This window comes from Delphinus delphis, chromosome 3 (assembly GCF_949987515.2).
Source record: "Delphinus delphis chromosome 3, mDelDel1.2, whole genome shotgun sequence".
In the NCBI taxonomy this organism is placed as follows: Eukaryota; Metazoa; Chordata; class Mammalia; order Artiodactyla; family Delphinidae; genus Delphinus; species Delphinus delphis.
Genome location: NC_082685.1, coordinates 15852619 through 15874624, shown reverse-complemented (window position 1 = coordinate 15874624; position 22006 = coordinate 15852619). Strand labels below are relative to the sequence as shown.

The window sequence follows — 22006 nt, the reverse complement described above, 5'->3', positions numbered from 1 at the left end:
TCCTAATATTCACCTTTGTTTTCTATTTTTACAACCCCTTTAAAATTTAAAAATTGTTCCTTGCTCTTGGGCCTCACAAAAAGAAACTGAGGGCCAGATTTGCCAACCCCTGTGTGACCAAGCCCGTGCTAGACTGCCTCTCTGATACCTCTGATAAGTGGTCCCCAGTGTCTGTGTGACAAGTACCTGCCTCCTCACCATAAACTGGAATTTAATCATCTGCAGTTGTGTGGGGTTCTTCAGCCTGAAAAGGCTGATGTAAGTTTCCACGGATACATTTTCTGAAATCAGAGTCCTGAGAAAAACGCACTGGCAGCCACCACCATTGCTGAGCCCTCGTTCCTGAGTGCCCTCCGCTGCAGCTGTTTTCCCAGTGCCCCTGGGACAATGGCACCTGAGGCCCTGTGTGTGCCAAATGGTCTACTCCAACAGCCCACAGCTCCCAACTGAGTTCAGGAGAAGGCTAGCAGTCTTCCTATGAATAGAAGAGTGTGCCTCGTTGCCGAGGATGCGGAATTTGCAAGAGGGCTTAAAACCAAGCCTCCCGTATACCCTGATAAATAACAGCTAAGCCTCACAGCTGGAGGGAATCTAAACAAAGCCCCTCTCCCAGCTGTCACTCGGATTTGAGGAGACGTAATTCAGAGGAAAAAGAAGATAAAATAGGTATTGAACTTTACAGGTCTTTATTCACCTACGTATTCTTGATAATGGGTGTCCACTCTATATTCCTTTTAAGTCTCGACAGTTCCTTCAGGATGATCCCACAAGCCTTCTCTCACCATCTTCTTCCACCCATTCCCCCTTGCTCTTTCTCCAGCTCTCCTTCCCACCGGGGCTCTGCTCCCTGGGGCAAGCAGAAACTTTTATAAGCAGCCCCCTCTTCCCTTGGTCTGCTCCCCAGCTCTTTGCCCACCCGCTTCCATGTGCAGGGGAGAACCTGCATTCAGAGATGGGGAAGTATTCCAGCCTTGAAACTCAGTTCCAGTTCTCATGGCTCACATTTTCCCCGTGGCTTCTCAGGGTCAGTCATGACCTCCAGAATGGTTCCCAGATTGTATATGGGAGTTTACTTGCTAGTTTTCTAACAAACACCACCAATAGGTGTCCCACCTTAGGCAGGTCAGACCTGGGTTTCAACTCCCTCCCTCTCCAGACAAAAGGCTCTCAGAACCACTAGCATGACAGGGAATTCCCTGGCGGTCCAGTGGTTAGGACTCCGAGCTTCTACTACAGGGGGCACGGGTTCGATCCCTGGCCAGGGAACTAAGATCCCGAGCACTGTGGCCAGGAAGAAAAAAAAAACCTAGGATGACAGATGGCGTATTATTTTTCCCCTCAGCGTTCAAATCACTTGACCCTACTCAAAGTGGGAGAGAATAGGAGATAAGGGAGAGTTTCTTCTAAGGCTTATCTACTACAGGAAAGGAATATAGTGGCAGGTGATGAGGATAAAAAGATAACTGCAGTGGGCACTGTTCAAACCATTTTACAATTAATCCAACTTCACAACAACCCATGACGTGTGTGCTACTATCATCTTTATGTTGCAGATAGGGAAACTGAAGCACAGGGATGTTAAGAAACTAATCCAAGGTCATACAGAGAGTGACAGAGTTGGGATGTGAACACAGCCTGGTGCCAGCCTCAGGGAAGTCTCCTTCAGGAGATTATGCCTGGGCAGAGACTTGAAGGTTAATTAGGGATTATATCCAAGTGAAGCAGTGAGGTGAGAGCCTTCTAGGTGAGTGAACAACATGCCCAAAGACATAGAGGCAACAACTTGGCTTGAGTGTCAGACTTTCATCTCAGGTGAATGGTACTGGTGGCTGAAAGATGAACTTAAAATGAGGCCAAGTGACCCTTCAGGAAACTTCTTGTCCATTTGGAAGCTATGGGGTCAGATGTAGGCTGGAAGGAACAGAGATAGAGAAGACCTAGATCTGAGGAGATAAAAACCAGCAGGACTTGATGGTAGCAATTTGTTGGGTTCCATTTATTTACTCAGCAGATATGTAGGGAGTGCCTGCTATATGTTCAGCACTATGACAGAGAAGCTATGTGTATAATGTTGAATAGCACATTTACCATTCTTGCTCTGTGGGACTTAAGAGTCCAAGCTTGGGCCCAGAGAGGGAAAGGAAGGGACCCAGGGCTCGTTGAAGTTTCCATTAGGGCAGGTGGAGTTCCTCAAACCAAAGTGACCAATTATTGAGGGGTGCAATCACTCCAACGGGTGTTGAACAGCATCTTAATGAAGTAAAACAGAACATATCAGAGGGACTTGAACGCCCTAAGGAAAAGAACAATTTCCCCCAATTCTGTTTCTGTCATATATGTGCAAGTCTGTATTGGATCAGTACTTGCAATGTAATTCTTACTGAGGGTCAAGTTAAAAAAAGAACAAAATAAGCCTTGTGAACGTTGGGTGAAGGATGACCGCTCGCGTATAACTCTATACTCCTTGAAGGAACAATCATGCCTTACTCATTTTTTTGTTCCTATAACGTGGATAGATGAAAATGGATGGATAAATGGATGGATGGGTTATGCATGCCTATGATGGATGGATGGAGAGATAGAGGGATGGATGAAAAATGAATGGTTATTTGGGTGGGTGGATGCATGCATGCATGGTGAGTGGATGGTGAATGGAAGGATTATAAATGGAGGTAAAAAGATCCACAGGCGAAGCTGGTGCCTGCTGAGGGCAGGCAGCAAGAAAGGGGTGAATTGGTCTGAGGAAAGTTGGAAGCACCCAAGTCTTCACGCGAGATTCTTTGATCTCACCGCCACCCAACTGCGCAGTGAGCTCGATCCCGCCAGGTTGCTACAGACCACGCCCTCGAGCGCTGCAGCAGTGCAGACAGAATCCTCCCTACCACAAAGGCCTCTGGGTAGAGGGGCCGGAAGTGCACGAGAATACCAGAGGTCAGCCACCGCAATCCCGACCCTTTTGGGTCCATCTGGGGACGGGCTTTCCTGAGCGGCTGTTGGACCCTCTGCGTCTGGCTGATTAGAGCGCTCAGTGGCTTAAACTGATTTTCTCGCCGCCTCCACCCATTCTGACCAGGCCCTCTTTCCTGTCTGGGGCGGCTGGATGGGCTGCAGGGGTTTCCGGGGGTCGCGTCTCCAGTTTCCGGGGGAAACCATAGAGAGGTGGCCCTCCGTCCGCCCAGTCCGCCCCCTCCCGAGTGTGGGTTAACGCGCCTACGTCATTTTCGGTCACCTCTGGCGGGGTGAGGAGCGCCGGCTTCTGAGGCGGAAGCCGCCAGGTCAGGCAAACCGGAAGGGAGGCGAGAAACGTGAAGGGATCGGAGTTTGCACGCTGAGTCTCAAAGGGAGGTGGGGGCCGCAGCCTGGTTCCGCCCCCACTGCCTTCCGAGGGCAGCTGTGAGTTCGGGCCTGGGGCTTTCGCGCTTAAAGCTGGGGAGAGTCTGAGAGAGGGGCGCAAGGCTTCTCTGAGGGCCCGAGCAGGCAGAGCAGGGTTGGGGACAGCTTTGGATCACCAGCGTCGCTTGGAGGCAGGCCTGCAGGTGTGTCCCCCGCTTCTCAGCTGTGAGCGGACGCATCCATACGAACCGGCAGCGCGTTAAGATGGCTGGCTATGCCGCTGCTCCCAACGCCTCGCAGACCCTTCAGGAGGAAGCGGTGTGTGCCGTCTGCCTGGATTACTTCAAGGATCCCGTATCCATCGGCTGCGGGCATAACTTCTGCCGAGGGAGTGTGACGCAGCTGTGGGGCAAGGAAGATGATAAGGAAGTCAGGGACGAAGAGGAAGGTGAATGGGAGGAGGACGGCGAGGCGGTGGGGGCCATCGGTGGATGTGGCAACTCCATTCGAGAGGTTTTATACCAGGGGAATGCTGACGAGGAGTTGTGCCAGGACCAAGAGGGTGATGAACTCTGGGACGGTGACGGTGGCGTAAGGGATTGGGACAACGTGGATTATGTGTGGGACCAGGAGGAAGAAGAGGAGGATACGGACCATTACCTAGGAGGCGTGAGACATGACCTGAGAACTGACGTCTACCCAGAAGAGGAGATATTGGAAGAACACGATGAGGACGACCAAGAGCTGTATCCTGACACTCACCTGCCTCCTCCCCCGGCCCCTCCACGGCAGTTCATCTGCCCCCAATGCCAAAAGAGCTTTACGCGTCGCAGCTTTCGTCTCAACTTGCAGCTGGCCAACACGGTCCAGATAATTCGCCAGATGTGCCCCACTCCTAATCGAGGGAGCCAGGGGAATGATCAGGGCATCTGCTCCAAACACCAAGAAGCTCTGAAACTATTCTGTGAGGTGGACAAAGAGGCCGTCTGTGTGGTGTGTCGAGAATCCAGGAGCCAAAAACAGCACAGCGTGGTGCCGACGGAGGAAGTGGTTCATGAGTACCAGGTGAGCGGCATGAGGGAATGTGGGGATTTGAAGGGAGTGGAGGAGAAACCAGGGGAGCTGGGGACTTGGCAGTTGAGCCTCTTCTTCTGTGACAGATGGGGCACAGGGTGGAGACAGATGGGTATATGTGGACGAAGGAGACATTGGCTGCGGCTGACTGGCTTCTCCAGAGGAAACTGACAAAAGACAGTAACTGGGAGCTGACCACTGTTGTTACTCCCTTTCAATCTACCGAAGTATAAGGGGGTATAAGTGACAGACCCCCCACCCCACCCCCAGTACTTAATTTCCCTCTGATGTGAGTCCTGAGTCTACACCTGACCAAGACTCGGGGACCTTAATACATAGGAATGGAAAGCCACAGTACTTGTAGATAACAGACATTCAGGACGTCAGCACAAGCAGTATCAAAACAGAGGACTAATACTGGTTAGACCAAAAATCCAGGTGTGATTCCTGGACTAATAGAGCAACTGGACACACCCACCCTCCCAAAGTCTGGGGTCACTTTCCCACCTTCAGTAGGGCCCATTTTCCCTGTAGAGAAAGGCAGAGGGCATAAACATCTTTGATGGTTCAGAATAAACCTCTTGGCCTGATCACTTTCCTTACCTGGTATTTTATCAGAGTGGAAGAAGTTAAGGATTTAGGATCAGATGACCTAGCTCTGCAATTTACTGTCTAATCTTGGGCAAGTCTCAACCTCTTAGCTTTACTTTTCCCTTAGGCTTGTTAAGATTAAAAGAGATCATATATGTGAAAGTATTTTATAAACCATAAAGCGCTGAACAAATGTTTCTTTAGTTTGACTTTCCTCTAGTTTCCTTTCATTTCTTTGGGTTCTGATTTGGTTAATACCTTGCTTTCTAGGCCTGATCTGAGTATTAGAAAATTGTCTCAATGACAGCATGAATACTGTCAAGAAGCCTAGATGGATGTGACTCCTAGCAGTACCCAAGGAGGGAGAGGTTGCCTTCAAGTCCATAAAAGTCTTATAATCAATAGCAACTGCTCACGTCTTAGTAGTGCTTTACAGTTTATAAAATGTATTTCCTCATGTTCTTCTACAGCAGTGACTTTCAAACCATAGATTTTGACCAATTAGTGGGTCTTAAAATAAATGGATTATGCCCAGCATTATTTTTAAATGAAACAGAAGAGAAAATATCAGAGTGCATGGGAGCACAGTAAGTATTGTTTTATGAAACTTTTAAATTATATGTACACAGGTGTATACTTGGTTTCAAAACACAAAACAGAACACTGCCCTACAGGCATTACATATTAGATAATATCATCACCCCCCATTTCACAGTAACTATTGGCAAGTGCACAGTTAAGACTCAAACCTTCACTACAAACCACTGCTAGTTCCATCATATTAATATGATTTAAGAATAAACCCTACTACCATGCTTTCCCCCCAGGGTAATAATCAAGTTTGCTTATAGAAGAAGCTATGTCCTATATTTCTGGGTTTTGGTACATTGAAGCTGAGGAGAGGAGGTAACCTTTCATTCCTCTGCTAGGATTCTCTAGAAAGGATTTTGAAACCAAAATTTTAATTGAAAGCCAATTTAGACAAGAGAAAAGAGGTGGTCTTTTCATCTGGGGAGACCAGCTAACACTCATTTGAAACCTCAGAAGTTATCTATAAAGCACCTTAGTAAGTATAAACAGCAAAACCAAGTTAAACAAATAGGAGATAATCCCTTTCAAAATATGTAATATTTTTTTAAAAAATAAAACTTACTTTCAAACATATACCAGAACTTAGGTTGATGGTGTTACCAAACATAGGAGTTACACTGAAGATGTAAAAATTATGTAGGCTATGTGTAAACTGATATTAACTGACATAGTCCTTCATTCTTTATACAGTTTATAGTTTTGCCACTTCCTTTCATTGGTAAACATGCACCTTACAGTAGCATGATTTAGAATCATAGTATACAAAACTCTCACAATAGTTAGCATTATATGGAACTTTTTTTTTTTTTTGCGGTACGCGGGCCTCTTACTGTTGTGGCCTCTCCCGTTGCGGAGCACAGGCTCTAGACGTGCAGGCTCAGCGTCCATGGCTCATGGGCCCAGCCGCTCTGCGGCATGTGGGATCTTCCAGGACCAGGGCACGAACACGCATCCCCTGCATCGGCAGGCGGACTCTCAACCACTGCGCCACCAGGGAAGCCCAGAACTATTTTTATATAATGGTTTATTTAATATGCTATACATTAGCCACCACATAGTTCTGGTTACGTTAAATTCTCTCTTGTCGGCTACTAATTCAACAAGATTTTAATCTTACTTTGGAGGTGATCAAGCTTTTTTAGCTTTAGGGGCTATGAGTCGGGAGTTGTTACTCACAGACTCAAGGAATAGGTCAGTGATTTTCAGGAAAGAAAAGAAAGGCATTCTCTCCCCCTCCCTTCACACATTATATCAGCATTGCAGGGTATGGGGAGAGTTATCATTTATAAAATCATATTTAGTATTATAATGTTAAAAAGAAAAAAAGATTTAATTTTTCATAATATAAGAAATAAATTGGAAAGAACTCCTTGGCTGGTGGGAATACAAAGATGGAGCAAGAATCATTCAGTGTAAGGCCTATTGTCAGTGGGGTGTATAACTAGTTGGATACCCAGAGATGTTTGTTGTGGATATGGTGCCATTTATACTGCTATTCCTTAAAGTTTAATTTTGTATAAGAAGAGGCTTTTTAGCTCTGAAAAGTTTACTTATTTACATCTTCCATTTTGTCCATCCCATGAGTTAGAGTTCGTCTTAACTCTTCAAGCTAGAATCAGAGGATTATGAAAATAAGATCATTTAGATTGACCAAGGGCACCATTAAATGGTGTCAGGTTTTAGGCGGCAGACGGGTGTATAAAAAGAAAATGAACAAAGATTTCACTTGTTGAGGCTCAGGCATAACTGGATGCCTGTAATTGCCCTGCCACCCAGCTGCCGCTGATAAAGTCATTCATCGCTTTGCAAGAGGGACCAGATGCTTCCATCATCAGTACTCCTTGTTTTTCTGTTTTCTCCTTTGAAGTAGCTAAAGATGGCAGCCAAAAGTTTTTTGAGGCTTTTATCAAGTATGGATTCATGTATTATGCAGAAGATAGGGTCAACTTCTTCAGCTGAGTTATCTGAAAGTGTTGGGCAGTGACACATGCCAAACACTGTTAAAGTTATGCCACTAAAAACAGTATTCTGCAGAGCACAATTCTCTGCAGTTTTAAGACTGGACAGTATTGGAATATTAACAGGAATCTTCAAAGGCAATGAAAGCTTACTATTAAATAGCCCTTTTAATTGCAAAGGAGAAAAAAATGGAGAAACTTGTGAAACCTTGCATTCCGAATGCTGCCACAACTTTGAGAGGAAATTGAGGAATTCCAGAATTTCTTCATCGATTTCTGCGTCTGAACTCTGAATTCATTGACTGAGCATATCAAACGTCAGGTTTTAAAAAAAACAGCTCATCCTTCTTTGCTATTAGTTGAGATTAATCTACTGATGAAGAAAATTGTGCTTTGTTTATGTTCAGAATAAGGCTTTAAAAACTGTGGATGTGCTATTTTCACTAAGCGAGCACTAAAGACAATATTTTTGAAGTTGTATGAAATGAACTTGGAAGAAAAAAATTATAGGAGTATATGTTGGTAGTGCTACAGCAATGACATGTTTTAGATATGGGTCTTTGTCAAAAATTCAAGAAAACTGGCATTCAAGATGTACTGCAGGGCTTCCCTGGTGGCGCAGTGGCTAAGAAGCCGCCTGCCAATGCAGGGAACACGGGTTCGAGCCCTGGTCCAGGGAGATCCCACATGCTGCAGAGCAACTAAGCCCGTGCGCCACAACTACTGAGCCTGCGCTCTAGAGCCCATGAACCACAACTACTGAGCCCGCATGCCACAACTACTGAAGCCCGTGTGCCTAGAGCCTGTGCTCTGCAACAAGAGAAGCCACCGCAGTGAGAAACCTGCACACCACAATGAAGAAGAGTAGCCCCCGCTCACCACAACTAGAGAAGGCCCTGCACAGCAACAAAGACCCAACACAGCCATAAATAAATAAATTTATTTTGAAAGAAAGATGTACTGCAGCAGTCACCATCAAGCATCGACTTCCATCAGTCTGCCCATAATCTACTGGAAATCTTAAGCCTTGCTGTCAGCATAACTGTTGTGAAAAATAGTACATTTGATCCCAGTTTGCCTTGGTTTTCGAAGATCTGAATGCTGTTGAGAGTGTTTTCTGTCATATACTGAGGTTCCTTGGTTGTCAAAGAACTTCGTTCAGCTGAATTTATGGACAGAACTGATTTTGGGACACCTGTGATAAAGAATCTGTACTTTAAAACTTCAAAAATCGGGCTTCCCTGGTGGCGCAGTGGTTGGGAGTCCGCCTGCCGATGCAGGGGACACGGGCTCGTGCCCTGGTCCGGGAAGATCCCACATGCCGCGGAGTGGCTGGGCTCGTGCGCCATGGACGCTGAGCCTGCGCGTCCGGAGCCTGTGCTCCGCAACGGGAGAGGCCACAACAGTGAGAGGCCCGCGTACCGCAAAAAAAAAAAAAAACTTCAAAAATTAAAACTTCAAGCATAATTTAACACGTTGAGGCTTAAAATACATTGACCCTGAAATGTCAGGGGGCAAACACCAACATCACTGCTCATTACGAAATACTTTAAGTACTTGCCAAAAATCTAGCTACAGATAGCAAACTCATGCTTAAAATGTCTTAATTTTCTTGGCCAATCTTTAGAGAATGGGATACATGAATGTTATTTCCAGGAAAGGAAGAAAGAGAGAAGGAAGGAAGGAGAAGGAAGGAAGGGAATCTAAAACTATTTTGGGTGATGTGTTCTTGACCTTGTTCTTGAAACCTACCTGCGGTAGCTTTTGGGAAGAATGTTTCACACTGATGTTCAATCCTCACTGGAAAAACTTCAGGAGGAGTTTGTGGAACTCAAAGTCTGATTGTTTTGACTAGAAACTTTCAGACTTTAATCCATTCGTTATTCCATTTTCTCCTTATATCTTAAAAGCTTTTTTTTTTCGGTATAACTAACTGTGGGAGAAAACACTGCAAGAGTGTTGTCAAAGCAGCTTGTGTTTTGTTGCATCTTCTACACCATCCAGGAAAGAAAAGTTAAGGCTTAATAGTGACATGGTTATTACATCATCTGAATAAATTTTTGCCTTCCAAAATTACCATTGCTTTGATTAATTTTAATCATGAAACTTAATTTTGAAATTTTAAATAACACTGAGGGAGAGAGAATGTGAGATGTTAAGGTATATGGAAAGTAAAGGTGTGGGTTACAAAAACATTGAGAAAAACTGATATATATCTACATGCACCAGACGCTCATCTGCTTATTGAATGTCTTCCCTACTAGGTTCAGCTGTTGACTGCTGTATCACAAGACAGACTGTTTAAACTTGCTCCTCTCTACTCCTGTGGCTGTACCCTGCACCCCATCTTCACACAGACTTGCTACACATCTGAAATCCTGAACTCCAATTGCACCATGACCTTAGCTCTTAGCATTCTAGTGCAGTTAAACACACTCCAGTTATACCTGCCCTTCATCTTTATGGAGGTCACTGTTGCACTGACACCTAATTTTTTTCTTTCCCAATTTATCAGACACTTGTTAGCCTCACTTACTATCCTTCTGACCCTGGACCGCATGATTAGTCTTGGCACGAAGAACTGATCCATGTTGTGGTCTAGACCAGGGTTTCTCAACCTCAGCACTCTTGACATTTTTGAGTGAGATAGTTCTTTGCTTTGGGGCGTGGGGGATGTCCTGTGCATTCAAGGATGCTTAGTAGCATCCGTGGACTCTACCCACTAGATGTATGGAGCACTCCTCCACCATTGTGACAACCACAAATGTCTCCAGACCTTGCCAAATGTCTTGGGGAGGGGTGGTGCGAAAGCATCCCTGGTTGAGAACCACTTGTCTAGTCTCAGGGAAAAATGGTCAGATCTACGGACGTGCCATGACTAGCCTCACTTAGGCCCTATAGCCAGTGCCTAGCACAGGTGTTCAAAAGTGTTCAGTGGAAGAACAGCCTCACCTATCTGGAATTTTATTAAATGTAGCCTTAGCATCAGTGGATTAATTGATATGACCCCCACTTCTCCCAGCTCTTGGCATACAGGTGGCAGGGTCAACAGGCCTTTTGTAAACATTAGAGCTGTCTATATCACTGCCATCAAGGGCTAAAACAGATAAAGCAGTATATGAAATTGAGATCTAGAAACAATTAGCAAGAAAAGGCAATCACTTCAGCTATTCCTTAGTTTCAGCAGGGCCATAGGGCAATTGTTTATTTTGTTTTTTTAAGTATTATACAGAACTTATAGATAAGACCAGAGCCTCTCTGTTCCTGTCAGAGTGGGAGAAGCCCTGGGCTGATACATATTATATAACATCAGCCCTTAAAGCACTTCCTTAAAATCTGAGGCTCCTCCTCAGATTGGCCATCAAACTCTGGTCCCTATGCCATCCCTTCTGAAACCTTTATAGGACCAAGAGATTCTATGCTGTTTGCCACCCCTAATCCCTGACCACCTTTGAAAGCTATCCTGTAACAGTGAAGTTAGCACAAATATTTATTGACTGATAAAACAGGATTACAAAAAGGGGGAGACAGGGACACTAGCCCTCTATACCAGCTCTAAAAGGACTTTCTGCAATGATGGAAGTGTTCTAAATCTGTGCTATGCAATATAGTAGAGGTACCACTGGCTGCATATGACTTGAGCTCTTGAAACGTGGCAAGTGCAACTCAGGAACCGAATTTTTCATTGTTTTTAATTTAAATAGTCATATATGGCTAGTGGCTGTCAAATCATGTTGAACTGTACAGTTCTATACAAAAAAGGCAGGTTGAATTCTGGTCCTTCCTAGGACCTTCAGGAGTACTAAAGTCCAAAGGGAAGAAGAAAAAGGCGAAGTAAGACAACTTTCTTTTCTCAGTCAGGAGAGAGATGGCTGTAAGGTGATATTTTTAGGTATAAAAGGAGAAAAGGCAGCTCTCTTTTTTTTTTTTTTAAATCTGACCAAAATGGCCTTGAGCCGGTTACAATTGTGATCCGTGTGGATCACATGTAAGAGATGTGACAGGGGAGAACTCTAGTGAAAAGCAGCTAAAAAAACCCCCATTACCCTCTTCCCAAAAAGAGCTGGGGCTAGAACCTCAAAACAGGAGGAGTGTAAGTATAAATAAGGTTTTATTTCATGCCTGACTTTTTGAAAATGGGATGAGGGGCAGAACCTAGTGTTTAAGCAGGTAAGTAGGTTCTTCCCTTTCTCCTTTCACACTAGATCCTGACAGAAGGTGGTGAGGAGGTCTTGGAGTCCTGGAAGGGAAAGCAGTTTCCGGTGGCAGTGTTAATGAGAGAAGATGAAGTGAGAGGTTCTAAGAATAACAGGGCTGAAGAGGAGACTGTGAGAGCTAAAGGTAATGATAAATTTAACTTTTAATGATAGTGTTTGCCCACAAACCAGAGTCCTCAGAGGTACAGTATGAGAATCTGGGGCTTGGGGAAACAGCTCATCTGTGCATGTGGGAAGTATAGGAGGAGATGCCACAAGGCTCCTGTTACTAGGAGACCTGCTACTCTTCTCCCCAACTATCCACCTTCCAAAAAGGGGAGAAATGGATACCTCAGGGATTTGAATTAGATATAGCCTTAAAGAACAGGGAGGTTCATTCCTCCATATCTATCTCACTTAACTGAGGTTCATGCTTAGGCCTTCCTTGCCTTTTCTCCCATCCTAAAGGATTCAGATCCAGAGTTGGTCAGAGCCTTCTGGTTGAAAATTCCACTTGGCATCTAGCAGGGCCCCTGCAAAGATAAATGGGGATCCAGGTGGCCTGCAAGAGGATCCCTGGCGGTCACACCCCCTTTTTTGTCTACCATTTCCTAGGCACATAAAATCCCTTCTCTCCCTCTGTAGCAAAGGATGGAATTTCTCAGCAGGCGCTGGCTGTTTAACCCAGGTGTGAGCAGGGAAGGGTTATGAGAGCTGAGGCCTGTCTCCTCAGCTGTCATATCTTGTAGTGAGCTAGCTAGCCTCAACGTTCCATTTCAACATAATCTCCTGACCCTGGTTCATATGAAATCCTCTTCCTGGTAAAAAGCCGAGAACAGGCACCTTGGGTCACCTTTTGTCTCTCCCTACCACCTAATGCTGCTTTAAATCCTTTAACAAGGCAAGAAGCTTGCCTTCTGCTGGCATTTCTTATAGTCCTGCCTGGAATACACCTGACCAGATCATGCCCACTTTCATAGCCTCTGATTCTGCGCATCTGCTAAAGCACCCAGGCCCTGGGGAATCCCACAGTCCCTCTCGCAGGGAAGACCCAATAGAATGCCTTAGCAGCTTTCTAGGCGACTGTTAGACCTCAGATTACTGGCTAAGATGGACAAGGAATCTTTTTCAAGAGACATTAAAAAATGGCATGTGATTTCTTTGTAAGATCTGTTCCCAGCATTGATTTAATGCCACATCCCCACCTCTCACTAGGAAGAATGGAACAGAACCTATAATGACAGTCTCACATTTCCTTGTCTCCAGCCTTTCTGAACTTAATTCTTTAGGCCTCAATCATTAAATAGCTTCTGTATTCAGAACCCGAGTCTAGACCCTGGAGTAAAGGAAGCAGGGTAGAGATGGATTGGAAGAGATGGTCAACCCCTCACTCATAAGGCCTTTGGTTAAGTCCTCTGTCATTTCCTTTGTAAGACTCTCATGATCCTCTAGGAGACCCTCCTCTCCAGCTTCTGAACTCTACTTGTTTCTAGTCTTACTCCTCCGACCTAGCCTTCACTCTGACTACAGATGCCTTTCAGTAAAATCAAGGCTAGGCAGGAGAGGGATGAGATAATCCTAAAGAGACTGTCCTGGGCTTCAGGACAAAAGCACTAGGGTTCCCTGCCCACCTTGGATTTCACTCTACTTTCCTTCTTGAAACCATCACTCCCAAACCTGTGCATGCAAACCACTTGCACACCTTGTCCCCCAAGCTGATCCCTCTGCCTGGAGCGCCCCTCCCTTTAACTACTTGCCCCTAACTACTCAGCCTGTGGGGCTGGCCACCATGATTAGAATCTTCCTCATACCAAAGCCTCTACCAGGTGCTGGGAATGCAACATGTGAGCAGAAACAGCCTAGTCCCTGTCCTTAGGGCACTCAGAGGAGACGGTGGCAGAACTTAAATGAGACCCAACAAACACTGCACCACCACTATGACAGCATGAAATAAAGGAGCCTCACCTACATCTGAGGGTCACAGAGCGCTTCCCAGATGTGGCAACCGGAGCTGAGACCTGAGAGAAGCTTAGATTTAACTAAGAAAAGGGGGGTTAGACACGGTGGGCCTTCCAGGCAGAAGAACAGTGTGTGTTCTGTGTGGGAGAGAACGGATGAATTGGAGGAGCAAGGGAGGGCCAATGTAGTCACAGCAACAGAGCATGGGGCATGCCAGAGCCAACCACACTGAATCCGCAGAAGGACAGTAAAATGATGAAGGGAAACCGCCTGCCCAGGGCTGGCAGTCAGCAGGCCCTCTGGTCCTGGCCACACACCTTTCCCTCCTTCCCTTACCCAGCACCTACAGAAGCCCTCACCTCAGCATTCAAGGGAAGACCTCTCTCACCTCTTGAATGCTGGCAGGAGGGGATGGAGGCCTCTGCTCCCGGAGATCACGGGCCTCTGGCAAGAAGCCTAAGGGGCTCTTTCCAGCTGTGTGGGTCCTGGGGGCTCCCTTCAGAAAAGGAATAGTGAGACAGACTTCCTTAGAAGAGCCTCTCCAGTTTCTTCCGTGGGATTCGTACCTTGTGTGGAATGGAGGTGGTGCCCGTCGGGACGGGAAAGATGGGGCAGCCCAGGGGCTCAGATGATAAGTGGGTGAGACAACACTAAACTCGGGGCCAGGACCAGTTTTGCCTATAGGGCGTGGGCAGCCTGGAGAAGTGAGAAGATGGCTTGGAGGAGAGCTGAATTTTCCCCAAAGGGCAGGTGAGAGCAGGCTTCCACCTCCCTGAGGTTGGAGAAAAGATGCCCTGGGTGAGAAGGAAGAGGGCTGGAGGCCCGGCCCAACCTGGCTGGAGTAGTTAGTATACTTCGTTGTGAAAGGCACAGCTGATTCTCAAACTATCCAGCAGCGGAGGGACATCACTCTATGTCCCTTTTTCCCAAAGGCCAGGCTCCCTTTGCTAACTGAGAGTGAACCTACAGATTCCTACTTGAGAGGAGTGAGGAGACCAGGTGGACCCTAACCGGGCCAGGCGAGGACCTGGATGCCCAGCAGGAAGCCACGGACGCCCTTGAGGGAAGTGGGTGTGGATGGGACTCAACTGCAGCTGGGGCTGGGCAGGAAAGGCTGCTCCACCACCACCACCCCCGCCCCTGCCGGAGCTACTGCCAGAGGTCCCCAGCGTCCCCAGGGTTGGGGCAAGGCCTCCTTCGGCTAAAGATTGTCTTTCAGTGGCATTATGGCCTGCTGGCCTACCCTCCAAGAAGGGATAGGCCAGGTGGTGGTTGGAGGAAAACTCTGAAGTGGAAAGCCTGAATCCTGCAGGGTCTCTGGTCAACAGGAAATTCCACTACATCCCATTTCTCTCTCTCCTCCACTGGCATCACTGGCTTAGTCCTGGTGGGCTCCAGGGCAAAACCTGAATTCCCTCCTTGGCCCCATAGGAGGTGGCGCTGCGAGAACGTCTCAAGAGTAGAGACAAGTGTGGGGAGGAAAGGCACCTTCAAGGGTCTCGGCCCAGAGGCAGGGCAAAGAGGACTTGGGAGGGGCTGGGCAGAGGTGGGCTGGGGAACCCGGGAGGGCAGGGCTTATCTGGGAGGCTTCTGGAAAAGAGCCTGTGTTACAGAAAGGTCCCATCTTTGAGCCGGTGTGAAGGACCTGGCTGGCTCCTTTTGAACCTAGTCTCCTGGTGGCCTACCTCAAGGACGCGGATTCCACAGGGGCACCCCGGGCAAAGTTCAAGAAACAGAGAGCCGAATGAGGTTTCTCGAGGGGAAAAAATGTAATAATGTGATTGAGTGATGATGTCTTTGGAGAGTGGAGGTAGGAGGTGGAGGAGCCAGTGTTCTCGAGGGCAGAGAGGAGATGCTGGGCAACACATCGCACATTCCACACTGAGATGACAAAGAATCGCTAACCTCTCCACTGTGCTGAGCGCCCGGTAGGGCGCAGGCACGGCGGGAGTCATGGGCAGCGAGCTGGATACTGGGGTGAGTAAACGCAAGGGTCTACCACGACCACAGGAGAAACAAAACACGTGGGTGGGGGTAGAGTTGTGTTGGAAAAGCGACAGGATAGCCAGGTGGGGGCGCCATGGAGGCAGGTGATGTACAAGCCTGGAAGCCTTAAAGGACAGTCGTTAGTCTATGGAGGAGCCCAGCGTGGCTGCGGAGGAAGGCAGGGGTCTGCAAGGGACCAGGAGAGTAGCTGCTCTCAAGGGATGGATTCTGGCCTTCTTCGCACACTTGAGTGGCCATAACCCACAGCAGCTTTGCCATTGCCCCTTGCCTTTTTTCCCCAAAGGCACGCGTTCTAGCACGGCTTTCCAAGGTCCTTCCCCCAGACTGCGAGGCCCTCAGTCAACTGCCCCCCACCTCCCTCTCATTGTTTTGGTCCCCACGGCCTCCAACGCTCCAGCTCTGTACTTTTGCACTGACTCTTCCCTCCGATTGGAACATTATCCCCCCATAAATTCTCAGGGCTTTCTCCCACATCTTCCTGTCTTTGTTAAAATCTCCCCCTCGAGCTCTCTCCTCTCCATCCCATCGTATGTAAACTCAAAAAGCAACAAAGAAACAGGTACGTTTTATCTTGTTCACTGCTGTATTCCCAAGACCTAAAATAGGGTCTGGTACCCAAGAGGTGCTCACTAAGTTGCGTGCATTTACTCTGCCAGGCATTTTTCTGGGCGTTTTACCTATCTTAACCCATTTACTCTCCACACCATGTGAGGTAGGTACTATTATTCCCACTCTCATTTCACAGATGAGAAAATAATACATGTTACAAACAGGAATGAAATACTTGGGCACGCCTGGACCCGCAAACCCCTCACCTTTCTGTGAGTGGTTTGGCCCGAGTACGGAGAAGTCAGAACCCGGAGGTCCTTCCTCTTGGGGCCTTTCAGTTTCTGCGAGAGCTCTCCGCGCTCTTGCCTAGGCGGGAGCGGGCTACTGTCCAGCAGCCCACAGACTGATTTTTCCTCCATCCCCGGTTTTCCGCTCCGTAACCCATTCCTGCCTTAGTCCTGGGTGGACTAAGTCTTTCCGGGCATGGAGTTCCTCAGCCAAAATCATCAGAGCATCAATCTCTTGAGGGAAGAGTTGCCCCCGCCCCCTGCGCGCAAGGAAATGTTAGGGTTTAATAGTTTACCTGAGCACAGTTTATTTTTACAATTTAATACCGTATTTTTCACATTGCCCACCGTTACTCACAGTTGCGCCCACGAAATTACGCTCCCTCTCCGCTGCCCTCCAAGCCACCAAGCGGAAAGGGCCGGGTTCGCGCTGAGCCACGTAGGGCTAGTGAAGACGCTAGGCGATCCTTACGGGAATGGGGCGTGCACTTTCTCTCTTCCGCTTCTTAGACCTCATGCCCCAACCGTGAGGAGCCTTTTTTAAATATTCGGGCGTGTTGGTTTCGGAATGTATTTGTAAGGTGTTGCCGAATTATGTTGCGCGGCGGAGGAGACCATGAGGTGGTCTTATTTTACATCCCACCGTGCACTACACGGCGCCACCATCTTGAGCAGAAGTGAATTATAGGAGGGCGCCATTTTGCTCGGGAGGTCGGATATTTCCGGTTCCGGCGCGGAGCTGCTCCCTCTTTTTCTCCGCAGGGCCGCGGCAGGAACGTGTGTGTGTGGGTCGCCTCTCTGAGCTATCCAGTTCCATCCTTGTCGCTGCGGCGACACCCGCATCCGCCGCCGTCATGACTGAACAGATGACCCTTCGTGGCACCCTCAAGGGCCACAACGGCTGGGTGACCCAGATCGCTACCACTCCCCAGTTCCCGGACATGATACTGTCCGCCTCTCGAGGTACGGCTGAGGTGTCAGGTAGAGGACTGAGGGGTAGGGGGCGTTGCGCGCGTCGCATGACTGGGCCTGTGGGCCGCGAGGTGGGGTGTGAGTTGACCCCTGCCTAGTTGTCAGCACGGCTAAACCCATGAGGCGTCCCCACTTGGCCGACTCCGAAACACGGATGGCTGCCGGGAAGGTTGCACGGTTGGGGGCTTTTTTAAAGTCTCTGGTCCCCTAACCCGCGTGTGTGGCTGTGTGCCTAGGAGCCTACGCGTCGGGCGGCGCGGTGATGAACCCAACATGCCATCTGAGTGCCCATGCTGAAACCCAGAGGCTGTTTCTGAGCTGCCGCCCCGCCGTCTACTCGGTGGGAAGTGGGGGGACTCCACGGAGAACCTCGTGACACCAGTCTCACGGCTAACCCGCGTCTGCCCATTCTGCTCTGGGTTTTTCTTATTCACTGTGTACCTGGTTGCCTTTGGAGACTTCTTGTGCCTTGTGTTTGCGCCCACGCTATTTAAAAATGGATCATCTAAGGCTAGGATCGTGTCTGGCACTTAATAGGAAAGCTTGTTGAGTGGAACACGTTGCAGGGAAAGCATGCAGTCCTGTAGCGCCTAAAGTGACTTCTAATTCCAGCACTTCTTGCAGCCCTCAGTAGTCTCTGGAGGCCCACAGCTAGTCTTCCCACACCCAGGCTGCTGTGTTAATGCATTAGATCTCAGAAAATACTTAAAATAGACGTTGACTTGGTCTGAATCTCCAAAAGGGGCATCCATAACCTGGTAAAGTTCCACACACCTGAGTTAAATTCTCAGAGTACCACTTAGCTCTACTTGACTCTTGAATAGAGAGTCACTTGGATTTGGCTAGTAACTGCAGTCATAGCCTGTAGTTCCCCTACGCCCTAAACGCCCTTAATTAATCTTGTGAGCCCACCAGTCACCTTGAGGCATTATCCAGTAGGTCAGAGGGTGGGCTGTGGGGTTTCTCACTGGGTTTTCTTTTGTTTTACCTGCCCTTAGACAAGACCATCATCATGTGGAAGCTGACCAGAGATGAGACCAACTACGGAATCCCACAGCGTGCTCTTCGGGGTCACTCCCACTTTGTTAGTGACGTGGTCATCTCCTCAGATGGCCAGTTTGCCCTCTCAGGCTCCTGGGATGGAACCCTTCGCCTCTGGGATCTCACAACGCAAGTAGCTGCTCTGGGGCACTGGGGGAAAGCTGGGTAGAAATGAGGTAGATAATATCTGGAAGTGGTTTCCCAGGGGTGATGGGTTCGTTGTGGGAACTATAAGGCAGAGAATACCTGGAGAAGATAGTTGTGTGGCCACCTTCCTTGTTTTTAATGTTATACAGAATTGCTGAGGAGTGGTCTGGCCGAGCAGTTTTATCAGATACTGCACTTGGGAGTAGGCACAGTTTGACTGTGTTGTGTGCTGGTAGCTCAGTCTTTGGATGGTCAGGCATAACGGAGGATCTTGGTGATGAGAGGTGACATTGTCAGCCAATCCCCACATGGGAGTGAGGACATGTCCTGCAATTCTGAAGGGATTCTCCGGCATATTCTCGGCCAAGGGCCTGCTGTTATCAGAGCCATGTCCAGGGTTGTGTGAGTGATGCCGCTCCACTGGGAGAGGAACCAGGTCAGGGAAACAGTCTGACTGTGTAAGAATGTTTGCAAAGTCGGTCTAGAGAGTAACCACGTCCTTCCTTTCAGGGGCACCACCACGCGCCGATTTGTAGGCCATACCAAGGATGTGCTGAGTGTGGCCTTCTCTTCTGACAACCGGCAAATTGTCTCTGGCTCCCGAGATAAAACCATCAAGCTATGGAATACTCTGGGTGTATGCAAATATACTGTCCAGGTAAAGTGAAGGCACGTGTAGGGAGCACATGTTGAACACTTTCTCCCACTCTTCTTAATGGTGCCTTTATGTGGTGATTTCAAGCCTCATCTGGAACCTAAAGGGGTTCTGTCAATCTTAAAGGTTTGGATTCTGAAGGTATGAATACAAGACTGTCAACATCCCACGTAACTGAGGGGAGGGGTGGGGTTCTACAGTTTCATGGGACAAGACAGTTTCTCCTTATTTCCTTTCCATCCTTTGCAGGATGAGAGCCACTCAGAGTGGGTGTCTTGCGTCCGCTTCTCGCCCAACAGCAGCAATCCCATTATTGTCTCCTGTGGCTGGGACAAGTTGGTCAAGGTGAGCTTGGACCCAGGGTGTAAGGCCTTTGCCAACCAGAATGTGTTCTCACTGCCTCCCAGTTGGTCACTCTGAAAGCTTTGTTCCTCAAGTGACCATTTTCTTCTTGATATTTGCTCATTACAGGCCATTAAATTTTGGTATTTGGTCTGAAGTAGCTAATTGGGAACCCAGAGTCCCTTGTAAGATGGCAACACAGAAAGCTTTTTTTTTTTTTCCCCCTCCCTTGTTTTAATCCTCATTGTCCTTACGTTGCCAAGACAGATTCTTTGACCTTCTTTGTTACTGATAGAATGGAAATTGGCTATCCTATCCAGGAATACTTTTAAGCACGGTGCCGTGCCTTTTATTTGAGCTGAGCCCTCTTGACCCTGATGGATCCCCAGGCCAGGTTCTTCACCTATGACCCACAATTCCAGGTATGGAACTTGGCAAACTGTAAGCTGAAGACCAATCACATTGGCCACACAGGCTACCTGAACACTGTGACCGTCTCTCCAGATGGATCCCTCTGTGCTTCTGGAGGCAAGGTATTCAGAGGCCAGGAGTCTCCTATTCATTGGGGGACAGTGTCTTAGAATACCTAAGATAATGAGATAGCAATTTAAGAGTAAATGTTTCTGAAGAATATTCTGAAAATGACATAGATATGGTATGCTCTTTAAAAGAGATCCTTTTCTGTGAAGCTGGTTTCCTAAAGCTGCTGATGAGATTAGGATCCTGTGTTTTTGGAGCTTATAGTGATGCATTTTGAAGTTGTCAGAGACTCTTGATAGGGTTAGTGAGGTGTCATGTATTAAAGGAAAAGCACACAGAGATAAATGTTGATACTTGAGAAATTGGCTTTGGGGAGGTCAGGGTACTGTGATAAGCAGTTAAGAGTTAAGGCAGAATCTTGAGACAAGGTGGGTGGGATTAACATCCGGAAGAAGGCACATTGCCCTCACTTGTGCCTTGTCCACCCAGGATGGCCAGGCCATGTTGTGGGACCTCAATGAAGGCAAGCACCTTTACACGCTAGATGGTGGGGACATCATCAATGCCCTGTGCTTCAGTCCCAACCGCTACTGGCTCTGTGCTGCTACGGGCCCTAGCATCAAGATCTGGGTGAGTGTGGGCTGCAGTTGAGGCCAGATACCAGGCTCTGCAAGCCCCGGCAATGTTATTTCCCAATGTGTCATCTGGCTCACTGGTGGGATTTGAACTTCCTGAACAACTGAACCATCACACTGCCAGTGGATACCTGAGAAGAATGAGTAAAACTTCTTGGGATTGGGATTTGCAGTGGTGGTAGATCTTTGCCTACTGAAAAAGAAGGATGACCAAGTGTAGCAATTTACTCAACCTCAGCACAATTGACACTTCGGGTAATCCATTGTTGGAAGAGGCAGTCTTGTGCACTTTAGGATGTGTAACAGCCTCCCAGGCCTCTACTTCCCACAAGATGCCTGTAGCAAACTAGTGGCAAACAAAAATGCCTCTCGGCATTGCCAACTGTCCCCAAGGGGGCAAAAAAATCATTCTCTTTTGAGAATTACTGAATTACAGATCAGAGAGGCTTTTGAGAGTGGCATTGAAGTGCTGAGTGTCCGGTTTTACCCCTTCCCCAGGACTTGGAGGGCAAAATCATTGTAGATGAACTGAAGCAAGAAGTTATCAGTACCAGCAGCAAGGCAGAGCCGCCTCAGTGTACCTCTCTGGCCTGGTCTGCTGATGGCCAGGTAAGTGGGTCTGTCCTCAGGTGATTCAGCTTGTAACCTTTCTCACTTTCTGCTCGTCAGCCATTTATAAAACCAGTGTCTTTGACATAAGTAAAATGATGGCTTACTGTCATTTTACTGACACAGCATCAGTAGGAAGATTGTGGTCCATGGGGCAGTGGTTACCTGTCTTCAATTAAGACCTTGATTAACTTCACCAGTTTACAAACCTGTGCGTGCTTACTGCCAGCTGTTGCTTCCTCTAGGAATACATAATCACCCGTGAATAGTAGTGGCTGATTAAAAAGAAGGGCCATCTTTGTGGCAGTAGCAGGACTGTAGAACTCCATGGCTCTGATTTAACCTGTCATTTCTCCCTTGCAGACTCTGTTTGCTGGCTACACAGACAACCTGGTGCGAGTGTGGCAGGTGACCATTGGCACCCGCTAAAAACATGGGAGAGCTTTAAAAATTAAACTGGTTTTCTTTTATAGTGAGTGTCTTCTCTGAAAACTTCCTGAAACTCATCAGGTTTGTGCCGTCTGCATCAGATTGGGGCTCTGGTTAAAAAGGTTTTGCTTTTCTTGTTTTAATCCTTTAA

At 47.7% G+C, this 22006-nt stretch overlaps 2 protein-coding genes, 1 long non-coding RNA gene and 2 other non-coding genes across 8 annotated transcripts; 4 read left to right on the top strand and 1 right to left on the bottom strand.

Annotated features, from left to right (window-relative positions):
• Positions 1-674: 674 nt before the first annotated feature.
• LOC132422972 (uncharacterized) lies at positions 675-17233 on the bottom strand. 3 transcript variants are annotated; one of them, XR_009518903.1, is made up of 3 exons: positions 16904-17233; positions 3215-3735; positions 675-2250 (listed from the first exon to the last, which is right to left on the bottom strand). It is a non-coding gene; the product is annotated as an uncharacterized lncRNA (long non-coding RNA). The 3 variants fall into 3 exon arrangements; XR_009518904.1 differs by having other exon boundaries at positions 3230-3735; positions 16904-17232; XR_009518902.1 differs by having other exon boundaries at positions 3583-3735; positions 16904-17223.
• On the top strand, positions 3598-7796 carry TRIM52 (tripartite motif containing 52). 2 transcript variants are annotated; one of them, XM_060008179.1, is made up of 2 exons: positions 3598-4398; positions 7728-7796. In XM_060008179.1, the coding sequence occupies exons 1-2, from the start codon at positions 3598-3600 to the stop codon at positions 7794-7796; spliced, it is 870 nt and encodes a 289-aa protein (XP_059864162.1). The 2 variants fall into 2 exon arrangements, with proteins under 2 accessions (XP_059864162.1, XP_059864163.1); XM_060008180.1 differs by lacking the exon at positions 7728-7796 and adding an exon at positions 7523-7573.
• Positions 17234-17279: 46 nt separating the features above from the next.
• On the top strand, positions 17280-21896 carry RACK1 (receptor for activated C kinase 1). The gene is made up of 8 exons (XM_060008177.1): positions 17280-17508; positions 18516-18687; positions 19216-19363; positions 19610-19705; positions 20125-20235; positions 20672-20812; positions 21316-21426; positions 21790-21896. Exons 1-8 carry the CDS (start codon positions 17400-17402, stop codon positions 21853-21855), a joined length of 954 nt encoding a protein of 317 aa, XP_059864160.1. The 5' UTR covers positions 17280-17399; the 3' UTR covers positions 21856-21896.
• On the top strand, positions 17771-17838 carry LOC132423768 (small nucleolar RNA SNORD95). Its single transcript, XR_009519076.1, has one exon. It is a non-coding gene; the product is annotated as a small nucleolar RNA SNORD95 (small nucleolar RNA).
• LOC132423758 (small nucleolar RNA SNORD96 family) lies at positions 18973-19051 on the top strand. The gene has a single exon (XR_009519068.1). It is a non-coding gene; the product is annotated as a small nucleolar RNA SNORD96 family (small nucleolar RNA).
• Positions 21897-22006: the final 110 nt, after the last annotated feature.